Below are 17,335 nucleotides of genomic sequence, written 5' to 3' on the forward strand. Positions count from 1 at the left end.
GAATAATTGTTACGATTGCCCCTGACCAAAGATCACAAGTTAAAAAACGAAAACATTTAAATTAAATTAAATGACTCAATGTGATGGAGATGAGCCAGAATGTTAGTCAGTATACAGGATGAGACAGATATTGCACAGAATAAAGACAGAACACAGGAGAAAAATTATATATCCAACATCACGTTTAGCGTCACCTTTCCTTTCTTTTATTCTCAACTGTTGAATTTTCTTTTGTTTATTGTGTACACATGTTTTCACATCAATCTATGTGTTATTGTTGTCAGCACATGCCTGTCTGGTGCCTTTCTGTTAGTTAATTTGATAGCTCCGTCTCCACACATAGTTTTTGGACTTATGTCAGTTTGCCTGTTTGATTTTATTTTCCTGTTCCTTGGCTTCATTATCAAACTCTTAAAAATGAACCATCTGTACAAAAGAGGCGGTCTAGATTATTCATAGATATATAATAATAATGATTAATATTGGTAGTAGTAGTAGTTGTGGTATTTTATATGTAGGGCTTTAAGGATCATACTGTATGTACTGTCTGGTCAGTCGTAGCAGCTCTGAGGGGGCGGATGGCACCTGAGTGGGAGTTGGGTTAAAGCCCCTGAGATTTGAGTTATGTGGAGATGGAGGGAAGATGAGGTAGCGTCTCCATCTGGCTCAAGACAACTGAAAGGTGATAGGACACCCTGTCTGTCTCGGGTCAGCGCGTGACAACTTTAAGTTATACTACCCATCTGGTTTTCCACAAATGTGTGCGTGGTCTGTGTGCTTTAAAAGAAAGATGTTTGTGAAGGTTTGATGCCTGAAGCTCGACTCTGTGGAAAGACCAGGAGAGAGATTTTATTTTATAAATCAGCTATTGTTAGACGTGCATGTGTTGTTTTTTCCTTGCCCATAATATGAAGATGAATTTGAGCTCCTTGTCTTTGTTTTTGTCCTTAAAATCCAAACTTTGTTTTTGAGTTTCTGGTTTAACTGCTGAAGGTGTTTTGGTCGTAGCCGCATATTGTTTGAGGTTTTAATCCCTGCGGCCGGGTTGGTTTGTTGCATTTAAGTCCAACAGAGAGAAAAACATGTACACAATTGTGCTTGTCAAAAACAATAGGCCATTCTTAAGAATTTTTCCCTGTAACCAGAATGTCGGACCCACTATAAAAAAATGCAGATTTACGCGACTTAGATTTACTTTGTGGTCTCACAGCCATGTGGACTGTCCTGTATCCGTGGCGCCTCACTGTCCCATATCCCGACACCTTATTTCCTCCTCTCTCGTCTTTTATTCAGGCAATTTTTTTACATTTCTTCAGCTGCTGTTACTCCTTGCAGGCTCCTCTCAAGAGTAAAGACTTGCCTGTACAGCGCTCCACTCTGAAATAGAGCTCTTCATATCCGCTCTCCTTTTCTTTTCCCAGGAATGTGACCAGGTTCATATTGATGACGTGGCCTCGGACGACAACGGGCAGGACTTGAGGTAAAGCTCCTTTTGTGTCACCATACTCGCAGACAGTTTGTTGCTGAGGCTCGTGAACCAGACTTGCCCTCTGGGTTTTTTAGCGCAAGGGAGGAAGAGAGACGAGGAGTGTGTGGGTTTTTCTCTGCATCTGTGTGTGTTCATGCATGCAAGCATGTGCATGTCTTTTATTTCCTCAACTTCCACAGCAGTATAAGATGTCGCAGGATTATCCAACGCTTTCATTTCTCATCAAATTTTCTCTTTGTCACTCCCTCTGTCTCCCTCGGCCCAGACGTTTTATTATTGCATAAACTGGAAGAAGCACTTTCGGTTACTCTAGAAGTGATTTGAGAAAGAGCTGGACTGTTTTGAAGTATTTATTTTTATTAAACTAGGCCCTTTTATATATTTATCCATGCCTCTCTGAGTGTATACACTGCATGATTTCTTACTGACAAAGCTTCATTCACCCCTGAAAGTCAGTGTCTACGTTTTTTCAATTTTAAAAGGTTTCTTGTCCATGAAATTTTTGTGGTACCTCTGGCAAAATTCCCTCAACTTGATGAATGGTTGAAGCAAAGCCGTCTTGTTCATAACTCGAACACTTTGAATCATTTCCTGGAGCTACAGAATGTATCCATGAATGTAGTGTGAGATATTCATCGAGCGTCCTCTCCATGAGATGCTCTGGAAAAATACAGCTTTATGTCTTTATGATGTACATCCTGACTGTTTCCTGTATTGTGATCCCGCAGCACTTACAACTTTGTCTCGGACGGCTTCCAGAGCCCAGCGGGGGCCGGCTCTCTGTGCCTGGGGTCAGGGGTCCACGGAGGGGTGGACTGGATGAGGAAACTGGCTTTCAGATACCGCAGAGTCAAGGAGATCTACAACACCTACAAGAATAATGTTGGAGGTAACAATTCATGTTTCGTGTTTCTCATTTCACTTAAAACTTCCATGTAAAGACGACCTGAACTTCAAGACAATTTAATCTGAAGTTTTCTTTGAGATTTTCTTGGAATGATAACAGAACAAATACTGACAGAAAAAGACAGTAATTTTGTCATGATTTATCACAATAAACTAGCTGCAAAATTTTGTTTTTGTTTTCCATTTGTTTTGATAATCAATAAATAATTTCAGTCGTTTCTCAAATGTCTTGATTATCTACTCGTCCTCATAAGTTTAAATGTAAAATCTGGTGTTTGAGCCAGATTTAAAGTTTTGTGTCAAGAAAAGAAAATTGAGCTAGATTATCATGTTTCAAATTATCGAGTATTTTATTGAATGAGATGAATTTGGTTACCCACCTGATGGATAGATGTTACCTGATCTCTGTGTGTGTGTGTGTGTGTGTGTGTGTGTGTGTGTGTGTGTGTGTGTGTGTGTGTGTGTGTGTGTGTGTGTGTGTGTGTGTGTGTGTGTGTGTGTGTGTGTGTGTGTGTGTGTGTGTGTGTGTATGACATGATCGCTCCTCCTGGAGTGCTTGAACACAACAACGCTGATAGGTAGCCTTTCAATGGGCAGTGATTTTGTCTGTTAGATAGGTTTGGTGGCAGAGAGCTGCAGTTTTCCAACCACATGTTAGACCTTTAAGTTTAACTAATTAATTTGATTATTTATTTTTTGTTTTCATGAATGAAGCAGGTCAGATTAGATTAGGTTAGATTGGCTTTATTTAAGAGGTATGTTTGTACAGACATTGGGTCAATAAGTTCCATGTTAAATCAGTTGAATAATGAAGTGTTGAAAAGCTCAAACGCAGGAGACGTGTTAGTTTTTCACTCAGGATATTGAGTCAAAAGTTGTGGTTGTGTCTGGATCCTTGTCCAGATCAGAGCGGCCTGTTTACTCTCAGCTGAAACTGTGTGTGAGAGGTTTTGGTCTGAATATGTGTGAGAATTGCCCAACCAGCTACAGCAGACTGTTGCTTTAAGGAGTATGGTCTAATAAGAGTCCATGTTTTGTTTTAATAACTGACCCTAAACTTGCTGCTCTCCTTGATGTGCAGGTTTGTTGGGCAGCCCAAAGAGAGAGGAGTGGTTACAGCTGAGGAGAGAGATGGAGGTCCTGACTGACCTGTGGCTGACTCAGGCGCTCAAAGCTCTGGCTCTCATCAACTCCAGGTTAGTTTCCCCTGCCAACACTTGATTAAAAGTTAAAGGTGTCACAACGTATCAAAGTTTAATTGTGTGTTACCTGTTCTCTTCCAGGCCGAACTGTGTGAATGTGTTGGTAACCACCACTCAGCTCATCCCAGCCCTCTCTAAGGTGTTACTGTACGGCCTTGGCTCTGCTTTCCCCATAGAGAACATCTACAGTGCCACCAAGACAGGTAAGGAACAAGGAGTAGGATTCAGGAGGAAAATAACACCCTCTTTTCCTTTTTTCAAACCTTTCTTTTTGAGTTATGTTTCAGTATTTTAAACTTTGCTTTTCCCTCGTCTCACAGGAAAGGAGAGCTGTTTTGAGCGAGTGTCTCAGAGGTTTGGTCGGAGAGCGGTGTATGTGGTGATAGGAGATGGAGCCGAGGAAGAGTCTGTGGCCAAAAAGGTACAACTCAATCCAGTAATTTATGACTCTGTGCTGAAAGTAATCAGTTAACCTAAAGACACTCCATTTCAATGCTTCTGAGGCTTTTTTTTTTTCATACTTTTTATGTTTAAATGTTTTACTTTTCCTGGATTTGTCAGCTCAGCAAATCCTCCTTGTACGTTAAAGGCCAACATGTTATCTAACACATATACTTTGTCAAATACTACAATCCTCCTTTGAACCACAGGCCATATTTCACATCTGCAGTGCATCTACGGGAGCACTGCAAGCTGCCGAGGAGTGCTGTGTTAGATTTGCACGTCTTACATGGAAACCGTGTTTAATTTCTATTTTGTTTCTGTGTCCTCAGAAGAACATGCCGTTCTGGAGGGTTTCCTGTCGGGCTGATCTAGAGGCTCTGAGTCATGCACTGGAGCTGGACTACCTCTAGAGGGCGTCAGATGTCACTCTTTGCTCTTCCAACCAAAGTCACGTGAAGCTTCTGAGTGCAGTTTGTCGGCATGAGGAGAGACTGATTTAGAGATGGTGCGGCTCTTTGGAGGTTTAGTGATCCCTGATGCAGGCGGACAATTTCACAGCACAGCCAAAGGAGCTGAGAGGAGTCCTGAGCGATGCCGCAGAATACCTATGACTTAGAATTTCTGTGTCACACAAAAATGGAGTCAAAGGGACTAAAATAAGAGACCAAAGTTAGCAAAAGGACCAAAGCTTCACAACTAACTCCAGGGAATGATGGTTGATACTGCAAATGTTTTTTTTATATATATTTCATGCTTTTACCTTTTAGTTCATCTCAACTTTTTAAGAAGTGTCCCACTTTTATGCAGAAAAGTGATGCACTGAACGAAAGATATCTATTGAACATAGTGAGCACTGTATGGCTGCACGGATGAAAGCTCAAATAGAGGTTTGATCGTTTGTTCTGTCTTGTTGGTTTTATATGTCGTGAGACTTAACCCTTTTTCCACTGAGAGGTAAAGACAAGATTTAGAATGAAACAGATAAAGTAGATTAATGTCAGATCATTTTCTCCTCATACATAGAGGCTTTCAAAAACACTCTGATGTACTTCCCTCTGAAATTGTGATCTATTTATTACTCGTTATTTTTACAACACAATGAACTATAAACAGCATCAAAAATTATTCAAAGACCCAAAACTATAATCTTGTAAAAATGCTTTAATGAGAGTTTGAATCCTTTCTTTTGATTCCTGGTTGTACATGTCATTTTTTAACCTCTCTTTCTGTCCTCCTTTCATTTCCTGATAATCTGTTTGTAATATAGATGAACTGGTCGTGCATGTGCCGATCACTCTGCCTGTCAGCTTAGCTATGATTTGTATATAATGCTTTATTGTCCATTCCTTTTGACAGACAGTTAAGATAGACTAATAAAGATAAATTAATTGCATTGTGGGAGAAATATGTGTCCAGTTTCATTGGACTCTGAAGCCTCTGTGAGGAGCTTGAATGTATTATTTTGTATGTATATATTTTTGGGGATTTTTCACCTTTATTAGAGAGGAGAGGACAGTGAATAGAGCTAGAAACTAGGACAGAGTGGAGGAATGACATGCGAGAAAGGGGCCACAGGCTGCAATCAAACCCAGGCCATCCACTATATGGGTGCACAATTTAACCGCTAAGCTAAATCTGCGCCCAGCTCTTCAATTTTATGTTAACTTTGACAAATCCTGTGGACAAAGCATGGTGCTTTTTTGTCCTGTGCATGTGTCAGTTGTGTTTTCTGACAAATCTTCATTACTCTAAAATGTCTAATGTGCATCTCACAATCAGTCTTTGGTGTTCGAATTTTGACGATGCATGACTATTTTGTAGTTAACCTCCTCGTTTGACATCCCATATGCTATAGAGGCATCCGCATTAATTTGAGTCTGAGGCATAACCAGTGGTGGACAAAGTACACAGCTTCATTACTGAAGTCAAAGTATAGATACTCCAGGTCAAATATTGCTACAAAATACAAGTGAAAGTTGCTCTGTCAAATTATTACTTGAGTTAAAGTACTGAAGTATTTGCTTTTAAAAATGTTTAAGTATTCAAAGTACTTCTTAAAAAAATCTCAAAACATTTTATTTTCACAATACATAAGTGCAGTCAAGAATACATAGAGGAGTACATTCTGTTACATTATGTTAAACTAGAAACCATTAATTGAAATCTCTAAATACTATACCATGGAATAAAAACAGCAACTAAGTTACTCCAAGCACAGACAACTTAGTTTGAAATGTTCATCTGGAATGAAACAAATGTTTGTAGCTCAACACGCTTTCTCAGGTTGGGCTGTGAATTTTTGTATGTTTGAGCAGAGTGGGAAACAAGGAGAACATTTCAAATGATACGTATCATTCTTCATTTCAAAAACCTCAAACACGGGCTGAAGATATGGCCAGAGGTGCTCATGGCGAGAATTATAGCCATCATTACCACCTCTAAATGAACTGTCTGATCTGAGCGAAAGTTGCTTTGGAGACGCACGATATACAGGTACGACTAAACCACTGAGACAAACAGAACTACACAAACACATTTTATTGTCTTAGGGATCAGATTTCAGACAGGAGAAGGAAATTCATGAGCTGACTTCAAAGCAAAAGTAGTGAGTAACTAGAACATTGATAGAAATGTAGGGGAGTAAAAAGTACAATAATTGTGTTCTGAATGTAGTGAAGTAAAAAGTACAATAATTGTCCTCTAAATGTAGTGGAGTAAAAAGTACAATAATTGTGTTCTGAATGTAGTGGAGTAAAAGTGATAAGTTTCCCCAAAAAATAATACTCAAGTAAATGTACTTTTTTAGTCCACCACTAGTCATAACCCGCTAAAAACTCCTCAGAGAATCTTTAAAGTTTACTAATCCCAGAGGCTTATGAAACCAGGAGGATTGGCGAATAAATCAAAGTTCTAAGAACAATTCATGCAAAGTGATCTTTATCAAGGAGAGGTCTCCCTCTTCAGGGCACAAAAGGTACTGCATTTTTATAAAGTTGTCTGCAAACAGAAGAATCGTTGCGCAGAGTTTTTAAGAAATTGTTTTTTATTTTTGAACGAAGCAAAAATTACAATGATCCATTACAATCTATTGTTGCAGCTTTTGAATTTCAAGTAGGATATCCAGATAATCCGGTTACAATGTTTATTGTCATGGCTCAAACACATAAATAACAAAATAAATAGCAAATAAAATAAATATATCTATCATGTATTCACATCCATGTTGACAGCAGCAGAAAAACATAGAGTTGGTGGTAATGTTTTTTGTGTCCTGGCTGCAACTGAAAGACTTTCTACATTTTTACAACATACACAAAAGAAATGGCATCAGAGATGAAAAATATCAGAAATGTGTTCCTAAATGTGACCCCTGAGTCAAATGAAAATTAAAGGTAAATAATGTAAAAATGAGATCTAAGCTCTGCTAACAGAAACCATCTTGAAGCCTCTGATGTTGATCCTCATGTTGGCCAGCGACAGATTCGCCTGCAGCATCTTTGTTCCCGCCATGCTGGGTACGAAGGTGATGCGCTGCTCAACGACTCCACGTGGACCCAGAGGGGGCATCCTGCACAGAGACAAAGAGGTACAGAAGAGTTAACAACATGCTTAAAAACAACCTTGAACAATAATTATTAATTGATTCAAAATTTAAGATCTTAACTTCGAATGGATGCAAGAACTGAAACACAAGGCCAAAGGATGAAAACTACTTAAATGGCATGAATATCTTTTAAAAAGTGTTTCATTTAAACTGCATTTGACATTGCTTTCTTATGTTAAATTTTTTTATATAAATGGCAAACATTCTGTTCAAATTCTGCTTTGGCAAACTTTTTCTATTTCGTTATTTTTTCTGTCCCTAAAAATAAAAGAAAACTGATCGCTAAATTCACACAGTAGAGATATTAAGTGTCCAATTTTAGTTATTTTGTTGGAAACGTTGACCTACTTTCGTCTAGTCGACTGCATCTGCTTTTTTTATGACAGTAAAGAGGAAATAATCCCCATTTCAATGTCTAAAATTAGCACGCATTCTAAGGTTACCTTTTGTCTGAAATGAATCGCTCTTATTATGAATAATTATCTGACTCACTCCTGACAGTGTTGTTGCTTTTCACAGCCACACCTGCCTGAACATTTAACTCACACATAAATGGAACAATACGCATGTAACAAGCCTTCATTCCTTCACAAAGACACACTGTACTGTACTGTCATGTGCTGAACACTGACACTCCTTCATTTACAGCATTCCTTCCCTCATTCATTGTTCTGCTATTACCGATGTGCAGTAATCACAGAGGCGCCGGCTAAATAAAACATTTCACATCAAATCATTCAACTTGTACATAAACAAGACAAAAGATAAGTACCTGAACTGAATCTTGCCCTGGATCAGGCCAGCCCCGGCTACAGTCAGGACTCCGCTCACAGGGTGAGAATATGGGTTAGTGAAGGTCACTGTGGCCGTCTGCTTTTGGTTCGGCACTATGGAGTCTTCATCTGCAATCTGAGAGAGAACATCATCAAGTTATTAATTTGAGGTTATTAACAATCAGTTAAATTACACTTAAACAAATAAAGATGAACTTCCAGAATAAAAGGTTGTTTAATTCTGGATCTTTTGTTTCTTGAGCTTGGAAGAAACATACGGATGGGTTATATCTGTATAAATATGGGCTGTACTTTTGTTTCTGATCCCTTTTTATCTTTCTCAGGGATAAGCCTATCATTTATGCATAGAAAATCAATAATACAAAACAAAGTAATCAAAAATCAAACTGAACATTTGCATGCATGTGTTGACTTTGATGCAATTTAAAGGCCCATCTATCTCTTAAAGGCTGTAGCAGCTGCAGTGTGAAGTATCATTTACTTGCTTAATACTTGTGCTTACACAAATCAATACTAGAGAAATTTTAAAAAGCGTTTAAAGGAACAAAGAAGAGCGCTTCCTGGCCTTAATGTTAAATCAAAACATCTTGCTGCTGCAGTATCTAGTTAAAGCTGTGAGTGAGGAACTTTTGGTTTCTGTTGGTTTTGGCGCCCCTTGTGGACAAACTAGTACCTCCTATTTCTTTACTTATTTTGTTGTGTACTTGGTGTTTTAAATGTAAATTGTCATCCTGCTGTCTTTTAACAGTCGAATTAACCATGGATTAAGGGTTTCTGCGATGGAAAATGTAATCAAAGATTATTTTGGTTGGGCGTAGTTAATTGCTTCATGCAAATACTTCCTCACCAAGCAGTGTCAGGCATTAAAAATAGCAACATGGAAGGAATGTATCTCGTTGATAATGGTCTTGTTTGCTTTGTGTCTCATAATGGGGTAATTCATTTCAGTCTGTTTTAAACACAGCAGAAAATTTCCTTTACAGGAGCTTTAAACCCCGAATGAACCATTTCAGACTCTCTTTGTTTATAAAGACAAATATCTGGAGTTTAAAAGTTGCATTATGGACGTTACACTTGGGTAAAAGGGATTATCTCTTGAATCTTCCATCACACATTTAAAAGTCTGATATCTAATACCTCGATCTTCTTAATCTAATCTAATCTAGACAAGTAAAACGATTAGTGAGTAATAGTCTCTCGCTTTGTTTTCTAAACCGACCTGTATGTTGAGCAGTGGGCTGGCGATGTTGAACTCCTCCATGGCCAGGACTCGCTCCTGACTGCCCATGTCCTCCAAGACTACAGCCAGGTTTATCAGGTCGTCTCCCACCACGTCCTCATACTGAGCCGGGAGGATCTGGCGGTGGAGGATTGTGTCTGGAGAAGGCAGAATGAGAAAACAGACAAAGTTTAAAGTCACTGTGTGGATACAGACGCTGAAATTTGAATGTGTAAGTAAGTGCAATGAGGGTTTACCTTCCATGGGGGCCAGTTTTATGACACCATGAGTTTCCCAGAAGGTGTCTGAGGGGCTGTTGTGGTATTCTTTAGCCTGAGCATTCAGATGCACCTTCATCATTTTGGGGATTGTCTGCTTGTTGATGATTCTCACTGAGAAGCGGACGGGCTCTCCTGCAACAGGAGCTTTTTCCAGGTCCAGGATGACAAACACCCCCTTGGATGAGCCTGCACAAAAACATGAAGATGCATGAGATGACATTTTCCTTCAACAGCTGAAAAGTTTTTATGTTTCCATAATTCCAAATTACCTCGGCTTAAAGTTGAGTCGTCTGAATGGGTGGAGCTTCTTGATGAAAGTGTTGAAGTTGGACCTAAATAATGAAAATCAAAGTCATAAATGGATTAATTCTACCTGAGTGAACATTAAACTGATTTTTAAATCAACTAGTAATCACATTCATTTTTGTATTTCTGTTTTAGGCTCATACTTTTGATGTATTTGTAGTCCCCTGTGATGTTCTGGTGTCTCAAGTGGCCCACAGCTTTGGTGCAGATGAAGGACCCCACCCTCTCTGTGTCTTTGCTGAAGCTGAGCATCCGCTCTCCGCTCAGTACGATCATGTGGATGTCAGCGTTCACCTCGGCGTAGACAAAGGGGATGTCGTACACCAGGTCGATACGACGATCTTTGATTGCTTTGACTGGGGCTGGGCCGCAGCAGAACACTCCTTGGAAGAAAATAAAAGAGGAGAAGTTACAGAGTTGTTCATTTGAGGAAGAAAAACACAGGAATAATTCAAATAGGGAGATTTTCTCTTCTCACACACCTCCACTCCTCTCCTGGGGGGTCGGGTCCAGAACCTGCCATCCATCCATTCCTGATCCAATATCCGGGCGGGTCATCCAGCACTCCACCCAGACATGGAAGTTCCTGTTACAGAGAACCAGGATAAGATTATTTTAGATAATGCATTCTTTACAAAAAGATATGTACACATTTGTTCATATTTGTATAAAGTTAAATGCATTATTTGTAATATTTACAAATAAGTATGCATCTGCTTCATTTATACTGGGTTTTCTTCATCATCCTCTCAAACTGTAAAAATCATTTAAAAATAATTATAAAATTTCTAAAAAAGTCCTTATAAGTATGTTTCCTGTTTGAAAATCTGATTCAAACTTGAAGTCCGTGCTCACCAGATGCTGTCTTTGCTGAGGTTCAGCTTCTTCCCGCTCTCAGAGTAGAACTCCTCAATCACCAGGTTGTCATTCTTGTCATGGGCCGAGTTGAAGTTTGTGACGACACGGCAGGGAATGCCAAGAACTCTCATGACTGAAATATGCAAATAAAAGAGAGACAGAGGCGTTAACATGCTGTTGAAAGTGTCTGAACATTGTGTCACAGAAAGAATGAACCTGTGCGTGATCAGGACTGATAAGACAGCGAGTATGACGTCACATTTTAGAGGTTCAGGACCGGTTCTTAAAGACGGCACCAAAGTTAGTGACTGATCCAGACTGTTTTTGAATCATATGTATGACAGAGTTGGATAATTATGATTAATCACCTGTGCACATGACAGCTGCAAACACCCAGCACTGTCCATACTTGACTGGGCTGTAACCAGTCTCAGCCCACTGCTTTAAGATGTCCCCACTTCCTGTCCACGAGGAGGGATTCACCCCCTCTTTGAATTCACCGGACCATTTCCCTTTCAGCACTCCACGGTCATCTTCACTGTTGATCTGAAAATCAAAACAAGAAGATGAAGCAACAAGTAAATAAAAGTCATGGGTGAGTTCCCATCATAAAACAGGTTAAGGCACGTCTCACTTTCTCCTATGAATCTGATTCACTTTGGCAGCTTAATTGCTAAGTCTTTTGAATCTGTGACTATGATAATAACAGTCTTCATGCACATTATAGTGTATCACATGTACAGAATCTGCAGAAGGCGTGTTTTCATCTTTTCAATGTGCAAAACAAACTGTTCATTTCAAGTTGCGGCATGTTTTAATACGCAAGCGTTATGCTCATGTTTCCATGCAGAGTAAACAAAAACACAGGGAACCTGAAAGAAAGGAAGGTATGCGTGCAATCCTGAAGTTTATCTGATGTTCTTTTTTTAAAGTTCTGATGTGTTCACACTCACCATGGCTGACACCACCCGGCTGATGTAGACCGGGTTGTTTCGGTTCAGGTAGTCCTTCCTTCTGTTCTTTTGGTGCTGAGGGCTGACTTGGAGCAGATTCAGGCACGTCTCCAGAACACCAGACTCATACTGCAAGAAAACAGAAAGAAAACAAAGTGTTCAACTAACAATCATGATGTTTAAGGAACAAAGTCTCTGATGTGACCCTTTTGCAATATTTGAGCTTAGGTTTAAGATTTGTCTGAGCAGTGTCTCTTTTCATTTATTGATTTATTTTGTCTTTACTTAAGCATTTAAACCATTTTCCCTCCTGTGAGGCCACATTTCCTCGAAATGTTACTTCATATTTGTTTTGCTATTGTATGACAGAATTATGTTTTTGTTTTACGGGATTTAGTCACAGGCTCTTTTTAATGCTTTTCACTGGGTGAAACTTTGCAATGCTCACTGACAGGCACTAAGCATTCATTTTTTTTTTAAATAAATAATTAATGAAACATGGAGATATGAGGTTTCTGCCCTACCGCAGCGATATGGCGTCACCCTCTTGGACTTTTCCACATTTTACAGTGTTAAAGCTGGAACTCTTATAGACATATTTGGGCTTTTTACTGGATGACTAATTAACAATCACAGTCATAAAAGTATTATGAGTATTAGACATTTGAGCAGCCAATCAAACCTTGTAGTATTAGCTTTTCATATTTGTATCTGTTTCCTGTTTTATCTGTAATTTTTGCTACCATATAATTTGTTCTTTCACCCTCCTTAAAATCTAAAAAATCAAGTGTTTGTCATTTACATACAACTCCAATAAATCCATTCTAGTTTGCAAATGTGAAAACAAACAGAAAAGATTACATCACGGGAATCAGTTTGGCCGAGTGGTTAAATTGTGCGCCCCATGCAAAGAGTTGTTTATTTTATTTTTCGATCTGCATGCATTTCATTGTTCCTCTCCCTTTGAGTTTCCCTTTTTATCCATGCATTCATTTTCATTGCTACCCTCTAGTCTTCTTCTGTGATTTTATCTACCTCTGCTTGATTGTATTGCATTTATTTCATAATTATCTATCCCCCTGCACCGCTGTAAATGATTTTTCTCCTTTCATGTGTTTTCTGATGATTTAAATAGCTAAATGGTAAATACAATGCACCAAATGTTTCCAAAGAAACGCTAAATTACAGGTATATTTTCTTACCTGATCAAAGGACCATGGCCTTGCCACAATATTCTTTGCCGTCCCCATGAACAGCAGCCCAGAGTCGTTCTGGATGTACTCCTCTCTCTGGTCCTCAAAGGGGATGTACACTGTGTCCTCTGCAAGAAACGAACCGCACATTTAGAACATCTTACTGTATTTACAATCTGAATATATTCTTACAAACAGTATGGATGATTCAGGACTAAAGCTGGTGCCAGACGTTTTCTCTGATGGATCTTTACATAATAGGTTTGACTCATGAAGTCAGTCACAGAGCACATCATAGCTGTTACTCAATAGCAATAAGACTCCTAGAAAATGATCTAATAAAAGTGATGAATGCAGAGCTTCATCGTGAACTCACTCAACCATACAAACTATATCTATGAGTATATTTCTGGAGTTTGGAGTTTTCTTGTTCTCACCTTGACACCAAGGATTGCAGAGCAGGATGAATCTTCCAAACACACGTCTCCTCTGCTTGCCCTGAGTGAACACAAACAGCTGAAACCTGTAGCAGCCCACCGAGGCAGAGGCAGGAGAGGAGATGAAGATGGAGGGGTTCATGAGGTCCAGACCCTCGGGGTCCATAAAGGCTTTCCAGTGAGAGGTGGAAACCTTCTTGGAGAAGGTGACCGGCATGATCACATACAGACGGCCTGAGGAGGGGAAAAAAGATCAGTTTGGCAAATGAGATGAAAGTTGTGGTTTGAGTTTTAACTCCAGACTTTATTTAAGTTAAAAATACCTACCCAGCATAACTTTGATCCTAATGGAGTCAGTCTTGGGGTTGAAGGGTCGGCCCTCCAGTTGCAGTCTGATTCTGAACGGGGCTCCTCTGCGCACCACCAGCGCTTTGGAGCTGCTGAAGTCCTCTGTCCTGTGTCTTTCCACATTCTCAGATTTTTCTAGGCTGATATTCTTAATACTCAAGTCTGCAAAAAAAAGGAGAAGATGTTTCAAACTGCAGCAGAAATAACATGAATGTATCGCTAAATTCAATGGACAATAAGCAAGTTTGAAGCCAAAGATGAAAAAGTGTCTGTTAAACAATCTCACCTTCCATTTGTTAGCGTCTCTTTTCTCTTGTTCTTTGTGTCCCTTCTGTCACCAACTCCCGCTATTTAAACCTTTGCCCCACCCTCTGAAAGCAGCTGGTAGTGTGAAAGTGAACAGGTTTTCTTCAATAGTTACCAAGTAATGTGTAACAAAACATTCCTTGCCACAATATAAGCCCCTCCTCTCTACGTTCATAGGAAATAGGCCTGGCATGAGTAATCAGACTCACCTAGGTGTACAGAAGAACAGGGAGCCACAGAGGATTATTATAGTTTGGAGGGTGGAAACTCTTGCAACATGCTGCAAAGATTATCTGCAAACAAGACAATCAACCTCCAGATTGATGATTTCTGTGTGGTAACTTTTAATCCTTGAAAGTACTGTTGTGCTGAAGTCATATTGCAAGTGACAGCATGCTACAGAAACAGCCTCTGTTTACTTTCCTACAGATATACTCACAGTGAATGTTTGTCTGACTGTTGAAAGTCAGTAGAAAACAGTACTTTCACATAAACAGGACAAAAGCAGCAAATAAAGACGTACAGCTTTGTCCACAGAGGGTGCCAAAATTAACACACTAAAAGGTCCACACGGAGCTTTCAGGCATCAAACTTTTGTCTTGTGCAAACTCGTAGTTTTTAATCAAAATATCATTCAAAGTGGTAAACATATTTCTATTATGAATATGTATTTCCCCCCAATCATCCAAGAGATTATATTACTAGGGGCTGTGTAGTTGTTAGTTTAGACCAAGCGGCAACCTCCGGCCTCAAACTATGAAGCCAATGCGGAAGTTTTATAAACTGCAATTCATCAAGAATCCTCTTGAGGCTGGCTGCAGAAACACTGGAAACCACATAGACACCAATTCGAAAAAGACGATCTTTGCAGCAATAACAAACATGTTTACAGCCTGGTTTAAAAAAAACGTCTTGGCTTTACGTAGCTAATTTCTCTATCAGCACACACTGTACGGTGGGTAAATTTTTTTCTAGCTCAACGGTTCAGAAGATATTAAAATGACGAGTTTTTGCACAAATAAGGACATGACTGACTTGACTCCCGGTCGGGAACACATAGCTGTTGGCTAGGAGGCTCAAACCCCGTCTCTTTACGTTACACTATGCCTGGTTGAGTTCTGCATTTCCAATATGGCTGCCGCCGCCGATTGACTTCAAAACAGCACTCAGGAAAGATGGATGACGTCACGGATACTACGTCCATTATTTATACAGTCTATGGTTTAGACGCAGAAAAAGCCTTTGATCGGGTTGAGTGGCCCTATCTTTTTTCTACTCTAGAGGATCTTGGATTCATCAACTTGGGGAAGCTACTATACATAACCCCCTATCTGCTGTCTTAACAACTGGCATGAGACCATCTTATTTCCCTCTTGAGGCACAAGACAGGGGTTCCCTCTGTCTACGCTGTTATTCGCAATAGCGGAGCCCATTAGACGCATCTCTTTAACAAGTGTATCAGTTAACAATAAAACTCATAAAATGTCCCTGTATGCCGACGATGTGCTGTTGTTTCTCACTAATCCACAAGTGTCAATACCTGCAGTTTTGGATTTGATCAGTTGCTTGAGTCAGTTTTCAGGCTATAGAATACATTTAGCTAAATCAGAGCCTCAGGGCTTTACATATATACACACACTTTATCAGTTATATAATGCTATTTTTTCTCCCTTGTTGAAGTACCACGAGACACATAGTTCCTTATTGTCATCTATGTTAGGTAGGATCTTTTTACTCAAAATGAATATTCTAACCAAGCTCCTTTATGTTTTTCAAATGCTTCAAATACTGCTTTCAAGGAAATAAACAGTTGGATTAGTGCCTTTGTCTGGATGGGAAGAAGCCTTATTCAACCCTGGCTAGAATTATGAGACTGCAGGATGGAGATGGCCTCTCAATTGAAAATGACACTGACTCTGTATGACTTGACTTAAACTCCTCTTAGGTTAGTCTACCTTTCAAGGGTCTTTTGTTTGTATCTGAAGAAAAAATGGTTCAAGGTCTCACTAGTGATAATATGGTAATTAACAAAACTATTAAAGCCTGGCAAGATATAAGAAGATTGGAAGGACTGGAAGGACGAATGTCTCCTCTTTCGCCTCTTTGGGGCAACATAGATTTCTGTCCTGATACCACAGATAAGTGCTGTGATATATGGAGCAGTAAAGGGATTGTTAGCATCAGATGCTTGTATGAAAAAGGAACTCTAATGTAATTTGAATACCTTTGCAAGAAATATAACATACCTCAAACTGAATTTTTACGATACCTCGTTATGAAGTTTTTTAAGATAACAGAAAAAACAGTCCATTGTTTCCAGCCTTCTCCACTTTTGACAGTTTCTGATTCATGGCTTGTTATGTGCTATATCGGAAAAGTTCGATAAAAACACAAATATGTATTATTCAATTTCCTTTTAACTCGTGTGAGCAACTTTTCACTCTTGGAATTTGTTTTGGAACATATCAATCTCTCTTCAGCCCTCCAGGTAAAAATGATAGGGCACGTTATTGGCAAGACTCGGTGAAAACGTGCATACCAAACACGCACACGTGTGGTTTTAGTCAGCTGCCTGTAACTTTGACGTTAATACACCAATACAGATCATTGAGTTTAAAGGCGGGAGAGTTCACATTCAAAGTTGTGTTATAGATGAATTTTAGATATGAGAACTAACAGAAGTCGTGCAACCATTTTAGTGAGCTAAAGCAAAAGTACACATGACTACTTTATGTCTATCATTATCCAATAACTCTTCCTGTCATGTTATTTTCTCACAACATGTGCAGTCTATTATAAGCAGAGTTCTTTGACTTGACATTGTTTTGGTGAAACACTAGTCTCTCACAAGTCTACAAGTCAACACAATCTTGGTCATGTTTTTGGCAAGAAGTGGACTCCGTGAGTCATCGGTTAAACGAACGGACAAAAACGCTGTTACCTTGATGTCAGTGCCTTAAGGCACAGGTGTGAGAGTAAATGTGCTTCATGGGAT

At 39.4% G+C, this 17,335-nt stretch overlaps 2 protein-coding genes across 5 annotated transcripts in view; one reads left to right on the forward strand and one right to left on the reverse strand.

The window, feature by feature from the left end:
* eya2 (EYA transcriptional coactivator and phosphatase 2) overlaps positions 1 to 5,434 on the forward strand; it is a 31,397-nt gene extending 25,963 nt beyond the window's left edge. For both annotated transcript variants that reach the window (XM_034694854.1, XM_034694773.1), the window contains exons 11-16: positions 1,422 to 1,480; positions 2,218 to 2,378; positions 3,477 to 3,591; positions 3,679 to 3,800; positions 3,918 to 4,018; positions 4,371 to 5,434. In XM_034694854.1, coding sequence (XP_034550745.1) covers positions 1,422 to 1,480; positions 2,218 to 2,378; positions 3,477 to 3,591; positions 3,679 to 3,800; positions 3,918 to 4,018; positions 4,371 to 4,451 — 639 coding nt within the window. In that variant the 3' untranslated portion in view covers positions 4,452 to 5,434. The remainder of the gene's footprint in view (positions 1 to 1,421; positions 1,481 to 2,217; positions 2,379 to 3,476; positions 3,592 to 3,678; positions 3,801 to 3,917; positions 4,019 to 4,370) is intronic.
* A 1,627-nt stretch (positions 5,435 to 7,061) lies between these two features.
* tgm5l (transglutaminase 5, like) lies at positions 7,062 to 15,019 on the reverse strand. Of its 3 annotated transcripts, XM_034688710.1 has the most exons (16): positions 14,780 to 15,019; positions 14,550 to 14,633; positions 14,321 to 14,415; positions 14,014 to 14,196; positions 13,687 to 13,920; positions 13,259 to 13,377; positions 12,057 to 12,185; positions 11,472 to 11,649; positions 11,101 to 11,236; positions 10,728 to 10,831; positions 10,389 to 10,628; positions 10,209 to 10,271; positions 9,916 to 10,125; positions 9,659 to 9,816; positions 8,418 to 8,554; positions 7,062 to 7,609 (listed from the first exon to the last, which is right to left on the reverse strand). In XM_034688710.1, exons 3-16 carry the CDS (start codon positions 14,325 to 14,327, stop codon positions 7,456 to 7,458), a joined length of 2,052 nt encoding a protein of 683 aa, XP_034544601.1. In that variant the 5' UTR covers positions 14,328 to 14,415; positions 14,550 to 14,633; positions 14,780 to 15,019; the 3' UTR covers positions 7,062 to 7,455. The 3 variants fall into 3 exon arrangements, with proteins under 3 accessions (XP_034544601.1, XP_034544593.1, XP_034544609.1); XM_034688702.1 differs by having other exon boundaries at positions 14,550 to 15,019; XM_034688718.1 differs by having other exon boundaries at positions 14,321 to 15,019.
* Between the last annotated feature and the right edge of the window lie 2,316 nt (positions 15,020 to 17,335).

Source organism: Notolabrus celidotus, chromosome 1 (genome assembly GCF_009762535.1).
Source record: "Notolabrus celidotus isolate fNotCel1 chromosome 1, fNotCel1.pri, whole genome shotgun sequence".
Lineage (NCBI taxonomy): Eukaryota > Metazoa > Chordata > Actinopteri > Labriformes > Labridae > Notolabrus > Notolabrus celidotus.

Bases quoted from the DNA above. Each gene is read 5' to 3' on its own strand.
- tgm5l (XM_034688710.1), bottom strand. The intron at 12,186-13,258 runs GTAAGAAAATAT...GTTTTCTTGCAG, and splicing joins GGCCATGGTCCTTTGATCAG to TATGAGTCTGGTGTTCTGGA. The intron at 10,629-10,727 runs GTGTGTGAGAAG...TTTTCTTCCAAG, and splicing joins CCCCCAGGAGAGGAGTGGAG to GAGTGTTCTGCTGCGGCCCA.